The 15,391-nt window shown below is 41.8% G+C and overlaps 1 protein-coding gene across 2 annotated transcripts in view; it reads right to left on the bottom strand.

Moving 5' to 3' along the window:
- TXNDC11 (thioredoxin domain containing 11) overlaps positions 1-15,391 on the bottom strand; it is a 60,370-nt gene that overhangs the window by 35,306 nt on the left and 9,673 nt on the right. For both annotated transcript variants that reach the window (XM_011232706.3, XM_019806255.2), the window contains one exon: positions 7,595-7,688. In XM_011232706.3, coding sequence (XP_011231008.2) covers positions 7,595-7,688 — 94 coding nt within the window. The remainder of the gene's footprint in view (positions 1-7,594; positions 7,689-15,391) is intronic.

Here is a 15,391-nt window from a genome sequence, read left to right as displayed (position 1 = left end):
CTTATTAAGAGACTCAGTCAGGGCCTATGGGAATCTTTTGTTAGGAAGATACTAATAAAGTTCAGGGGAAAATTAGAAAACAATGCTAGTTGCTAAGTGGGAGCACAGCCAACTCGTGCGGCAGGAGTTCCAGGAAGGGAGCTGGTGGTATGGAAATCTCCATTTGATGTCCGTAATGTGCCAGACATTATGCTAGCGAGGCAATATTTAAAAATACCACAAGGACTTCAGCTAGGCTTTGAAAAATTAGGGAGGTGGATATAACTAGGGAAAGGCATTCTAGTTAAAGCAGTATCATGGGCAAAGGCCAGGAGGCAGGAATCAACATACCGTGGCCCCTGCCTCATCCCAGGAGAGCACAACAGTAAATGGGAGTAACGTGGTCCTGGGTTCCTATCTCAGCTCCTCATTTACTGGTATGCGACTGTACTCCTGTGCCACCTCTGCTGTTACAATCACCCCAAATGTCGTAGACTGAAAAGACGTATATTGATCTCACAGTTCTGGAGCTCAGAAGTCTGCAACAGGCCTCAGCAGGCTAAATCAAGGCGTCGATAGGGCAACAGCCTCCCTCTGGAGGCTCTCGGGGAGAACCCATCTCCTTGCCATTGCCAGCCTCCACAGGCTGCCTGTGCTCCTTGGCTTGTGGCCCCTCCCAACTTCAAAGATAGCAAGGGCTGGACAAGTTGTTCTCAAATTACGTCACTTTGACACTGTTCTTTGCCTCTCAATTCCAATTTTAAGGATCCTCCTGAAGACAGTGGGCCCACTCAGATAATCCAGGATAATCTACCATTCTCAAGGTCAGCTGATTAGCAACCCAGTTCCAAGTGCAACCTCAATTCTCCCTTGCCATGCAACACACCATATTTCATAGGTTCTGGTGATTAGAACACAGGCATCTCTGGGGAGCCACCATTCTGCCCACCACGTTGACCCCGAGTCAGCTGACAGCCTCCTCAGAGTCTCTTTGCTCACCAGAGACAGTCACGATGACATATGCACAGTTCCTGCTTCAAAGAGTGAAGACTGGATCATCCACGTAAAAGGGCTTGACTAGTGGAAGGACTCAGCCTAGTATCAGCTTACCATACTCCCCTTTACATACAAAGGGGTCAAGTAGAGGCCAGAACTGGGTTTGTCTGCACTGAGTTGTTTCACTATAAGCTTGTGACTTTATTACAGAAACTGATCCCTGAGAGTTTTTCAGGATTTTAATGTTTTTGGTTCTTTGGAGTCTTATCTTAGCTTCAAAAACACCAAACAAACAAACCATAAACCTTGAAGATATAGGATACACACACTCTAAAAAGGACAATCTTCCAAAAGCAGAAAATATCACAAAACAGAAAATGAAGATGGTGCTATTTTTAAAATACACAGGTTCAAGGAATCAAAATATCTATAAATGACTACATTTGGTTCTGAGCTTCCTGCATACCTTTTGCTTTCCCCAGGCCCTCTCTATCTTCTCTCCAGTTCCTTACACAACTACCTGAAGGCTGACACCTCATTCTCCTGGGAAACCCTCCCCACCCCAGCACCATCTCCTCTGAGCTGTCCGTGATCTGATGTGGGTGTCCGGCCTCCATGCTCCAACAACCTGTCATAAACCTGTCTCCAGACTCACATTGCAGGCTAGCCTACCTGTGTGCCACACTATCCAGTGCTTCTACACGGTGGGGAACTAAGTTCTATTCATCTTTATAGCTGGAGCACACAGTAGATTCTCAAATGTTTGTTGAATTAATAAGTCATGCTTCTGAATCTAACTTAAAGTGTGGGGAGGTCTGCCTTTGGCCTTAATTCTTACCTAGCAGCATTTACAAGGCTTAAGAGATAAGTCATAGGGGGAATAAAAGCATCGCCTGCGAAACATGACGACATCCTTGATAAAATGACAGCAACATCACAAAAAAGTCAGTTTTAGGCACAGGAACAAGAAGTATGGAATTTCTAACATACTTATTCTAATGTGTATTAATCAGTACCCAGAGGACCTCAGAACTCAAGGAGACAGTTAGGAAAAGATTTTCCTCTAGGACAACAGAGACAGTTAATGAGATTATCAAAGAAAAAACAAGTAATCCTAGAACCTATTTCATTCACGGAGAACAGTTAAACCCAACGCCTGATCCAAACACTCAAGAGTTACACCGAGGAACCCAAGAAAAAAAGCAATCTCAGAATCAGCCTTGCCTAAGAAATCAGTCCCTTGTTTTCTCAATACCTTTAAGGATGTCACTCACAGAGTAAGAAAATCCTCCCCTCTGGACTTCTTGATGTTACATAAAATTTTACAATCTAACAGAAAAGTGCTCCGAAAGAAGCTTTATTCCTGAATAAAGACATGAAGGACAGCTCTTTGTCTGAGCCGTGGCTCAACTGTATCAGCAAACACAGCTCCGCTGGATGCCACCTGGTGGAGGAGAGGGGCCCTACACTGGAATTAGCAGTTCGTCCTCTAATCCAATTCCTCTTTAAGAAATTCATTACAACAGTAGTTCCCAAAGGGTGTTCCTCAGAAAACGAATGCCACAAGGTTCCCCAGTCAACTAAACTTAGGAATTCCTAACGGTGGCAGAAGAAAGCAGAAACGACATCCTTAGTTAATGGTTTAGTGTATTTTCAAGGTAACATTTAAGTACCATGTAAATTTCAGTTCAGTTCGCTAGGATTCCAATTGTCAGGGGACAGTGAAAAGCCAGTGGAAAGACAGAGAAAGAAGAATGCACCAGGCAGGGGATCACGCACTCCTGTCGTGAGCGATGCCTACACTCGGGTCTAAAGAACCCGAAAGGCCAGACATGAGGAGACGTGGTGGTGGGAAGGGATCCAAAGTGACTTAACATCTCATTGCTTCAATCACTCTCACTTGAGCAATTTCAAGGTCAAGTACCCTTTATTATAGTCATTCATTCAACCTTTTAGCAACAACACTAGTCAAGGTGGGTGTTGAAGCTGGAGGAGCAAGAGGACAAAACTCTGGCCTCAAGGTACTCATCAAAATATTATCTGAACAAAGCAGCTCATATCCTGGTGGGAAAGGTACACAGTCATTTCCACAGTGAGAACACCATTCCGTACAAACAGAAGGTACAAAGGAAAGCCTATGTCCACTGGTCAGTCAGGTTATACAATACCTTGTGCACTTTTAAGAAAACATACGCGATATTTATTTTAAGTGCTTTCAGCCAGGTGGCTTTCTAATTAAGCTACTACAGACATGAAGACAATTACTGTATTCACAAAGTACTGGACACATGATGTAGCCATACAAAATAAGCACTTACTCTTCTCTCCACCCTCTTCAATTTTACAGATACATAAACTCAAACAAAGAGGAGTTAAATATTTTGTTCAAGTTTATAGATCCTGTCCTTACAGACTAGGCATGCCATCTCCCAGACCACTGCTTCCCTCCCTGGCCAGCACTGTGTCCCTCCTGTAGGCCAAATGAAAAAAAGAACTGAGGGGCACCTGGGTGGCACAGCAGTTAAGCGTCTGCCTTTGGCTCAGGGCGTGATCCCGGCGTTCTGGGATCGAGCCCCACATCGGGCTCCTCTACTGGGAGCCTGCTTCTTCCTCTCCCACTTCCACTGCCTGTGTTCCCTCTTTCACTGGCTGTCTCTATCTCTGTCAAATAAATAAATAAAATCTTTAAAAAAAAAAAAAAAAAAAAGAACTGAAACCGGCTGCAAATTTTCTCTTTTCAAAAAGTCACTGAATCAGGGGCATCTGCGTGGCTCCGTCAGTTAAGTATCTACCTTTGGCTCATGTCATGATCCCAAGGTCCTGAGACTGAGTCCTGCATCAGGCTCTCTGCTCAGCAGGGAGCCTGTTTCTCCCTCTCCCTCTGCTCCTCCCCCCACTTATGTTTTCTCTCTCTCTCACTCACTCTCTCTCAAATAAATAAACGATAAATCTTTTTTTAAAAGTCACTGAATCATAGAAGAATATAACATTTTACCAGAACACACTTCTATAGCAAATTATGAAATAATCATAAGATGGGGAAAAATCCAGTAAGCAACTTAAAAACATTGATCCCTCTACCAAATTTTCTTTAGGCAAAGGAAGAAAGCCTGCCTGCCAAGATCAAAAGTGAAAAGGTCCAAAAAGGCTCTGCAGTCGGGAGAGTGGAGAACTACAAGAGACTGGTTTCCCTCCCAATCCTGAAACACACAGACCGCTGGCCCACAATTAATCATTCAGCACTTTGAAATGATTCAACATTAATGTGGAACGTGTAAGACCTGTTATGAAAAATTAGAAGGTTTGAATAAATGAATAACCCTGCTGTGATCCTAGAAAGGGAGGCAAAATGTTAGGAAGAACTACAATTACAACCAAAATCCAGCCAAATGCACAGGCGGATAAAAAAGAAGATTCCACAGGATATAAGAACCAGAGGAAGCAAAGTCCGGACTTTTCCAGGTAATAAGTCACAAAGCAAGAAATGAAATTATATTTACTCATACAAAAAGAGGCATTTAGACTAAGAGAAAACATAGAAACAAACCCACTACATGTAAAGTATTCTGCAGTAAAACCAGGCTTGGTCAAGATGAGGGAGAATGGAAGCATTATTTTGTAAATGGTGCTCATTAGTCAGTAAGAAGGGGGGAGAAAACTATGGTGCTCTTTATGTGAAGCCAGAGGAAATCCAGGTAGCATGAAGTGCTAAACAATTTTTAAATTTAGAAAGAAGAAAATGAACTAATTACTGATCAGATTTTTAGGAAAAAAAAAAAAAAACAAAGAAATCAAGAAAAACAACCATAGGTTAAACTACATGAAAATACAGAACTGCTATATAAAAAACTGTGGCAGTAACACAGCCAGGAAAATAACGGACAGAAATATGACAAAGCAGCACCGCCCACACCACCTAACACACGGGCCTCCGTCAACTGACAGATCAGCACCAAGACTGTGATCAAGGCGTGAAGGACCCAGGTAAGTGAGATGAAAGCAAACAGTTAAAACAACAAAAAGAGAAAGCAGTCAGTATTAAGTGTTCAGGCAGAAAGACAATTTTCCCTAATTTCCCTTATGATAAAGTGTAAAAGCATCAAATGTTAACAGAAACGGTCTTAAGAGAGGTGCAAAAAGTACACCAAGCCAGATCTTACAAGTGAACTCACACATTCTTGAGGCAGGCATGTACCCTCTCTCAGCACACTCCCCACGCCTAGACATGAGGCTTCACATGCGGTACATTCTCCAAACACTTGTTCACTGATACCAGCTAGCTTCACAATGTCAGAGTGTGCCCTGGCTATTTCTAAGACAATTAAAAAAATAAAGGCAATGGAAAGATACGAGCATTTTGTAAACACTTGTGGTGTGTTGAACCAGGACATCTGCTTTCTAGCACAAGAGACTAAACACTTCTCTAGTTAAGCTCTCCATAACCAATTGTTAAGTGAGGCACATGTGTGTTAGGCCTCAATTTGTTGTACACAATCTGAACACAACCCTCTATAATTTACATTTCAAACTATAACGTTAAAAAAAAGTGTGCACACGTTTCTCTTACTGAACATCTACTATTAATAAGAAAAACACCATCTGACTTCTGGGTAGGAGAAAGAAAAGTGGGGAAGAAAACAGATGCTCAAATCAAGATTTTAGCACATATATTACGGAAAGTCATCACTGCAAACTTCTCTTTTTCTTCTAAAAATGGTTCATTAAACTTAAGTGAGAGCTTATCCACAAAAAAGAGGTGAAAAATGATGAATTAGAATGAATCTCAGCTCTTGCAAAATTCAATGCAAAAGGATTTTACCAGACCCCACTAGAGTCACAAGCTAGGGAAGAAATGTAGTCAAGGTAATCAGAGACTAGGTTTATTCTGAGAAAAAATTGTCTGTGATCCTTTGTCAATATTAGGGATTTGACCAAAGAGGTTCACTTTGTTTCTTTTACCCATTTATCACCTTCCTTTGCTTAAAAAAAGAAAAAATGGGGGGTGGATTATTATCTTGTACTTGGAAAGACCGTCTTCAACTCAAGAACTTGAATGCTACCATCATGCAGGTGAGTGAGGGACTGCAGATAGGCCTTTCACGTAGTTTTCATTTGAGATCTCTGAGGGGCTTTCACTTTCTAAGAACATTTTTGAGTATCAGCTCCTTAAGCTTTTTTATGTTGGCAGTATGCTGCTTTCAAAATTCAAACTTCCACTAAGTCTTCTTAATCACCTGAATCTGGGCAGCTCAGTCTTTCAAGTGGACAGATACATACTTATGTGACAGCCTGATTTCCTCTTGCAATGTCCCCAAAGTGAAAAACACAAATACAGTAGATTCTCTATGCAAACAACCCTAAGACTGTGTAGATCTTAAAATGGCCAGTCATATGATTGATTGAGGTATTACGAGTACACTATACTAATCCTCCTCCCCCAAAAATATGGAAGCAATCTAATACCCAGTAATAGAAAGACAGTTATGTATTTTTGGTTGATCTACTGGGGGAAAGATGACACAGCCATCAACCTGATCGCTCACTTGGCAAATAGTGACTGAAGCCCTACTATGTGTCAGATGCTAGAGGAAGAGCACTTACTGAAGACACACGGCCACCCTCAGAAATCTCACAGTCTGAGGAAGAAGAAAGACATTAAACGAATCTCATAACTTCGTACATAAATACAAACTGTGTTAAGTGCTATGAATGAGAACTGATAGGATAGCCAACTGAGATCAGGGGAAACTGTAGAAGTGGTATTTGGACCCTGAAGGATCAATCAGGGTCTGACAGGTGGAGAGCTGGGCCCTAGAGGCTGGGGAGAACAGACCCTAATGGGAGGGAGAAGGGGCAACAGTGGATACCAGCTGAGGGTCCACTGGTCTAGTCGAGGGGCAGGGAAAGGGGCCTGGACCAGCACAGTAACAGAAGACACAGACAAGTGAGCAGATGAAAGTGTATCCAACAGAAAACTGACAGGAGGTCATGACTGCTACAGAGAAGAACATGGAGCAACAGGAAAAGATGAGCAGGACACAATGTTTCATTTAAAAAGTAGGGACCTCAAATAATATATGATTTAGCTAAGTGTAAATAAAGAAAATAAAACAAAATTTTATATATATACACACACACACATATTTAGGTGATATATATTCATATTTGTGTGTGTGTGTGTATATACATATATGCATGCTTATGCTGTAACGTGACATGACTTTTATGCTTGTAATAATATTTCCCAAAGGAAATGTATTCCTAAATTATGGTATATCCAACTGGTAATATAACCACTAAAAACTCAGACCAAAATTTTTAACGATACACTCAAAAAAGAGATTATGGTATAATAAATTTTCAAGTGCAAAATATATAACTACAGACACAGTATGATCAAGCCACAGTTTAAAAAGCTAAACATCCTAGAGACTGTATTTGAAAAAGCATAGTATTTTGTTTGCCAACAGAACACGATACAGTGTATTTTATACAAATACAGAGAAAAGGAATCAGGAAAATTAAAATATATAATCATAAGTGTAACATATGTAAAAGAAGATACCACTATGCACACATTTGTTGCAAGTACTAATGTCTGGATAGGAATCATGTTTACCTTTCTTTAGTGAGTGCAGCGCTGAAGTGAAGAAGGTCAGATAACCAGGAGGTTGGGGCGAGCCACTGAACTCAAAGTAGCCAAGGACTCCGGGCTGCAGGAACAAGAGCAGAACGAGGTGATGTGTCACAGGAATATTTTAAATTGGGACATGCCATCATTATTTGACAACTACAATTTGTTGTGTTTCATTTTTTAAGAAGCCTAACCACATGGGGGCGCCTGGGTGGCACAGCGGTTAAGTGTCTGCCTTGAGCTCAGGGCGTGATCCTGGCGTTCCGGGATCGAGCCCCACATCAGGCTCCTCCACTGGGAGCCTGCTTCTTCCTCTCCCACTCCCCCTGCTTGTGTTCCCTCTCTCGCTGGCTGTCTCTATCTCTGTCCAATAAATAAAATCTTTAAAAAAAAAAAAAAAGAAGCCTAACCACATGAACAAAGTTGCGGGACAGGACTGAGCTTTTCCTCCATCTAGACAACCAACAGTGTTGTTGGTTGGTGAAGGGATGGAGATGCAGAGCATTTACAGAGGCATTCAGAGCTGAAACTTCTCCCCTCTCCGTTAAGTGGGTCTCTCCACCCTCTGCTGACAGTTCTCCTAGGTCCCTGGCTGGAAACCTTACCATCAAGTTCAAGTAGTCATGCCTTTTCTGTAGTGTCTCCAGGCAAACTATATCAATGATTTCCTTATAATCTTTCTCAGATTTCTTCCTCAAATGCTTCCTCTCATTCACTCCAAACATACCTTCACACTTACCAAAATCAGGTTTACTGAGATTGGCTCCGCTAGAGTTCAAGGTCATCCTTCCAGGGGCTCTTCCCCTCCAAGACCCAGACCCCTGCCCTGTACAACGGCAACCCTCTTCTCTGGTCAGGTCAGTCTGCAGAGGGCCCATCTCTTACCCTCTTGCTCCTCCACTCCCACAAGTTTATTTCCACCTGTTCAATTCATTTCTCTGAGCTCCAGCACAGAACACCCCTGCATTCTGCCAAACCAATTAATTGTCCCCTACCAGACATATCCTGCCTTCCAAGTCAGGATAATTGCTTTCCTTCTCTGAAGGCCCTGTGGCACAGACTCTGTCTGGTGACGTCCTGTGATAATCCTATCTGTCCTAAAAGCCGAACTGTGAGATCCCAGGGGAAAGAGTGCTGGGCCTGGAGTCTGACACTAAATGGTCTTGGGTGGACCCTTCAATGGAAAGCCTCAGCCTCCTTCTCTGGCAAATGGGGACAATTCATCACAGGGTTCTTGAGAAGAATGAGCTTGATAAAGCACTAGGCAAATGTAATGACTCCTTTCTGGCCCTAAAGCAGGCTCTTAATAAGTAATTGGAGTTGATTTGATCACAGAGACAAAATCAGATCCCAAAGGTAAAGTAGAAGTTTAATCTGTTGGTAAAATTTTACATCAGTACATTGTGAAAAATAGGAAATTTCTGATGTGTAGTGGAACATACACTCTTTCAAATCTAAAGCACTTGCTTAAGATTCAATTTTAAATAAATCAACTGGTTTTTAGAAACCGAGAAAGTAAGAATGTTTAATCTTAACATCTAAGAAAAGAAAAGAAAAGAAAAGAAAAGAAAGAAACCCAGCACATAAATAAACTTTGCAAACAACTGAGGAAATCAGAAAACGTTACTGAAATCAGGATTTTCTTTTGCTAAGCTCCTTCAAAACGTTTCTAACAAGGCAACCCAGAACTAACTTCAGGTAGGATTACAGTGCTTGGGTTCTTACGGTTTCAAACAAGGCTGTGATGTAAGCCTTTCTACCAAAAACAAAGACAAAATCTTTAGGAATTCCAGTCACTTAGTTAATACTGGGCACAAAACATAACAAAAATGGAAACTAACAGAAGGAAAACAGACTTATTTTTCTTTAAATTCTGACCAACCTTCCAAACCAAAATCAAATGGAATAAGTTCATCCTACATATTAATAAATGTTTCGTGGCTAAAAATTAAATGGGGTCAATTTCAGCCCTCTTCTCATTCATGTTAACAGGAGTGGACACGCGGCCCACGAGCATGCATCTGTCTACACGCATGGTGCAACTACACGGGTTCATGTATACAAATGCACACGTGTATGCACAGTAATGGAAGAAAGGAAAATATGAATTCTGAGTCTTCAAGGAAAACCCAAACTCAACCTTTCAAAACGAGTAACGGTGGACCGCTTGCAGGGGTCCTCTGTGGACACCTCCTACAGGGTAAAGGTTTGTTCTTGCTGACAGCTTCACGGCTGCAGTTTCCCAAGGGCCTTTGTAGTTTAGATGAAGGAGCCTCATCTTCAAAAGAACTGGCACTGAAATTTTCAAGCAGTTTGACCAAAGCAATCCCATTAACAATACAAAGCAAACAATCCCATTTGCATATTAGTTTCACTTCTCACTGCCAAAGAAATGAAGACCTTAAGACTCAACAACTACAAGGGATGACACAAAGCAAGCCATTCAGAACACCAGGAACAGGCAAAGTCTACTTTGAGTGTTACTTTTCAAACAATCACAATACCATTAATGGTCTGTATTAAATTTTGAAAACTGGCATGTTTGAGAATAAAACTTAAAATATTTCAAGCAAAAAAGTGCGTATTCACACACAAGGACCTTTCTAGGTCCAGGCCCATAGTTTGCTCACCAGCAAATAAACCCAGGGACACTTATCTGAAACAACCTTGTCCAGTAGTTCCCTAGAGCTGCTGTAACAAATTGCCTCAAACTTGGTAGACTCAAACAACAAATTTTTACTCACAGTGCTGAGGCTTGCAGTCCAAAATCAGGAGGGCAGCAGGACCATGCCCTCTCTGGAGGCTCTGAGAAAGAATCCCTCCTTGCATCCTCCCCAGCTTTTGGTGGCTCCAGACATTCCCTGGCTTGTGGCTGCACCCCTCCCGTGTCTGCCTATGTCTTCCCGTGGCCTGCTCGCCTGTGTCTCTGTGTCCTCTCCTCTTCTTATACAGACACCAGTTATCGGGTTTAGGACCCACTCTAACTCCTGGATGCTTTCACCTCGAGATCCTTAACTAACGACACCTGGAAAGACCCTATTTCCAAATAAAGCCAATTTTGAGGTTCTGGGCAGACAGGACGTTTGGGAGGACACTACTCAACTCCCTGCACCTTGTCTGTGTTCCTGTTTGTTGTTTATCTCCGTGTTTACCTCCATGAAACTGAGGGTCTCTCTTGTTCATCACTACATATCCACTTCAGACAGTACCTGGCACTGAGCAGGCACAAAATAAACATTTGTTAACGAGTGAAAGAATGGAGACAAAAAGATAAATGAGATGAAGCTCCTCCTACAATTTAGTAAGAATAAAACACAATGAGTACCAGATTACAACTTGACCCAGTTTGCGTGCTTTCAATTCCATTCCACGGGGGACAGTATTTTCAGCACCTGCTATAATGAGGAGGTTGGAGACAGCTATTTATAGAAGGCCAGCAAATCCTCGTCAGCACAGAACACTTCTTTGCTAAGCGCACACCACTTGCAGTGCAGCATAAATTTTAGCAGATGGCGTACACACCCTCTAGTGGCCGTGAGAAGAGTAGCCTCAGTGTGTTTCCACTCAACGACAATGCAGTATTGCTGAACTAATGTTAACTCACACCTAGAAAATTTAAAACCGTTCAATTCACAGTGCTATAAAACTACAAGTTGACAGAGGCAGTATCTGTTTGCTCAATTGCAGAGTAGAATTTTCCTAACAAACAACAGGATAACAGCAGGTGCTAAGCATTCTAGGTTTTTCTCCAAAAGGCTCAGGTTTTCTATCACCTGGCAATTTTCCTAACACCCTGCTTTCCTCTCCAAAAGATTCCCAAGATTTTCCCCATCCCGCTTAAATTTAAAACAATGTGGTTTGCCAAAACTGCTAAGAATAAATTAATGGATGTATGCTAAATCACTGATCTTAAGTGGGTAAATTATAGAAAATTCATGAAAAGAATTAGAAACTATTTTAGCTGCAAATACAAGGTAAGTGTTCTAAATAATAACACTGTTAGCATTTTGTGGGTAGGTTACAAGGCACAAATCAGATGACTCTGTCAAGTGCTTTAAAAAATAAAAAAGACCGGGGCGCCTGGGTGGCACAGTGGTTACGCGTCTGCCTTCGGCTCAGGGCGTGATCCCGGTGTTACGGGATCGAGCCCCACATCAGGCTCCTCCACTGTGAGCCTGCTTCTTCCTCTCCCACTCCCCCTGCTTGTGTTCCCTCTCTCGCTGGCTGTCTCTCTCTCTGTTGAATAAATAAATAAAAAAATCTAAAAAATAAAAAAAATAAAAAATAAAAAAGAAAGCATTGTTGGTGTAGAAGTTACTGATACCTAAGTCAAATGATACCTAAAAAATACTAAAATTAGAAAAGCCATAGAACTCGTGACTTTGCAAGTGACACTACCATTACTGAATCCTATTCCCTGCCCACTCGACATTCACCAAAATAAAAATGACCCTGGCATATGTTTGTCTATGTTGTCCACAAGTAATAAACAACACTCTCCTTTCTGTATCTTAAATAGGCAGGAAGAACCCTCAAGGAAGAGGAATTCTACAGCCAGAGTCAATGAAGAAAGGAGAATTTCTTAACATGGTTTGCAATGAGAGAACTTCAAGCTCTTCTCCCTCTGCAGTATCCACTGGCAAGTTTACTTCAGTTTTTAGCTGCATTATTTATAAGGCAGGTATGATTTTACTTACTTATTTATTTTTATAGTATCTCTACACCCAACATGGGGATCAAACTTACAACCCCTGAAATCAAGAGCTGCACGCTCTACCAACCAAGCCAACTAGGTGTCCCAAGGCAAGTATGATTTTAGTGCATATCTGAGAAGAAAAATCTAGACCTTACCCTGCCTCAATATTGTGATTATCAAACAGAGAACACCCAATCAGTAACCGGAAGTGGTGAAACCCTGCTGCTTTAACAGCAGGTCAACAGCCATGGCCCCATCCTTATTCACTACTCACTCTTAAAAACCACTCCTAAAAATGAAGGGGACGAACTTACAGTCAAATTAAGAAGCCAATACCTTCAAAATTATTCTATCCTGAAAGAGAAAGGTGGAAAAATGACATAAAGTAGTTAAATACCAAAAGTTTTTACTTCTAGATCCACAGTGAAGTTTCAACTCTGAAACCTTAAACATTTCTTTGGACACAAGTGAGAATTTGGGGAGCCAGAAGCCCTGGGTTACAGGCCAGTCTCCACCGAGGGTTAAATTACACGCCTTGTGTCCCCCACCTTCTGAATCTGTTCAAAAGGACCTATCATTTCTATCTCACATGGCTGTTAGGAAGATCAGAAGCAAAAGCACATGAAAACCGGAGGGCACTTTACCAGTGCACAGTTTACACATTCTTTGTTGGCTAATAACGAGTCAAGTATTTTGGAATTTATAGAAACAAATATTTATAATATTCACCCTGCAATGTCTTTCTGCAATACTCAAGAAATCAAAGGCAAAATTATTTTCCTAAAAATTGCATCTGGGCTCAGTGTTAGATTCTACATACAGAAAACTAGAGTTAATGACGAGCAAACAGATTTGGGCAGGTTTGAGATATCAAGTCAAATACAATGTTTTCCATTGGTTAAAAACTTTAACTGTTTTAGGTAATTCAGTATCAAATCATCTGAAAGAGGCTTTTGGAAGGATTCATCTGTAGGACTTACAAAAATTCAAACCAAGATAAAACTATAGCATTACTCTCTGCAACAGCAATATAAGCGTATACATATATCGTCAGGATACACAAAAGAAAATAAAAGTTTAAGTTAAAAGTTATTACTTTCAGAATATCATCATTTCCCAAGTAATAAACACTAATGGCACAGTTTTATGATGGTCCAAACTGCTCACAAAAATCTGGATTAGAGACAAATGAATTTACAATTAATCAGTATGGTTGTTCTTTAATGAGGGGACAATTGTCAAATGCACTCCTTCAAGATGTCACAAACACACCTAGAGACATAAGCAAAAAGCACTGCCATTCTAACAAACCTTAGAAGTGCCACAAAAACATTAATTATTTTAGTCCAATTCTGGTATACTTAGATTTAAATACACTTGATATTGAAATTCCTATTTACAGAACATATAAGTTATGAGATAAGGCTCTTGATCAAAAGATGCACCTTTCATAGTAAGATTTCTTTAAATCAGCAAGATCCTTAACACATTTAGGAAGCATGTTTTGCGGGGAGGGGCAGTAACAATTTGAGGATTAGGCTGAACACCACAGACAGCTCTACTGATGACAGCACTACTCATTCCTGTCTCTAATCCCCCAGAGATAACGGTCCAGGATTTTCATATTCTCTCTGCCCCTGTGATGAGCAGATAAGCTTGCAACTATTAGACTATGGCATTCTGTGTGCTACCTGAAAAAAGATGTGTTTGTACTAATACCTGTGAAGCATCATCCTAAGGCCTTATTTGGGAAAACAGTATTTTACAACAGAGGTTCTCAACTGAGGAGATTTTGTCCCTCTAGGGGACATCTGGCAATGCCTGGCTATTTTTGGTTGTCAGAGCTAAGGGGGGAAGGAAGTGCTACTGGTATCCAGTAAGTGGAGGCCAAGAATGCTGCTGAACATTTGCAAAGTGTGGGACCGCCCTACCCCCAAAGAACTGCCTGACTCCCAATGTCAATAATGCCAAGGTTGGGAAACCTGAATTCAGGGGAACGTCAGAAGCATACTGTGCTCTAGAGTGGGGCCTCCAAAAATTCCTTCACCTTTCCCCTTTATTTGACTCTCAAAGCCATGGCAGTGGTTTCATTTCCAGATCTTTGCCGTTATGTTATCTTACAGGGAGTGTGCTTGAAACCGAGATCACGCCTAGGCAGTGTTGGTATGTTTCACAAGATAAACAGTTTCACAAGTGCCATGCTGGGCTTGCCTCCTGAGTTCTTTCACCATTAATCAAATATCGTCTCTTGCCAACCAGACAATTTCATCTCAGTGAGAAGCCCAGGGAAAGACAATACTGAGATGCTAAAAGCTATCTACCACTTCAGGAGGAAGCATTCTAAAGACTGATAGGCCACACAAGGACCCATCTTGGCAGCACCCTCCTGGTCCTGTTTTAAAGGCAGTCTAATCATGGCTGTACATCATTCTAACTCAGTGGGCCGCCGAAATGAGTAATGTCACCAGCACATCAGTGTGTCTGATGTGAACTCAGCATCAAACCTGGCACATCATCGCTGAAAGCCCTGCTGACAAGCAGACTCAGAGAACACAGAGGCTAAAGGTAAGGAACCAGCCTTGCTGCCCGGTCATAATGGAAACTCACCTCTCTCCTGCAGCCCAACCACAGAGACACTACAGAGGCCAGAAACAAAACAAGATTAGAAACAGCTTTGATATGGATGTTCAAAGGCACTGACTCAAAAAAAACTTCCCCAACCAATAACTGATGAACCCTCCAGCCTGCCTCTTTCCAGCCTCTAGACATCACCAGAGCCAAAAGAGTCAGGAGGAATTATGTGAGCCAATTCCCTACCTTCAGAGATGAGAAATCTGTGTAAAACTCAGACATCAGAGACATGCTAACATCAGGGCTAAAACCCAGGCCTCTAGAGTCTTAGCTGAGTCCTACTCCTTATCACAAGTCCCCTACTAAGAACTGGCTCAGGGGGCGCCTGGGTGGCTCAGTGGTTGGGCGTCTGCCTTCGGCTCAGGGCGTGATCCCAGCGTTCTGGGATCAAGTCCCACATCAGGCTCCTCTGCTAGGAGCCTGCTTCCTCCTCTCCCACTCGCCCTGCTTGTGTT

This window comes from Ailuropoda melanoleuca, chromosome 10 (genome assembly GCF_002007445.2).
Source record: "Ailuropoda melanoleuca isolate Jingjing chromosome 10, ASM200744v2, whole genome shotgun sequence".
In the NCBI taxonomy this organism is placed as follows: Eukaryota; Metazoa; Chordata; class Mammalia; order Carnivora; family Ursidae; genus Ailuropoda; species Ailuropoda melanoleuca.
Note: the sequence above shows the minus strand (reverse complement) of the source record. Positions and strands in the feature narration are given on the sequence as shown.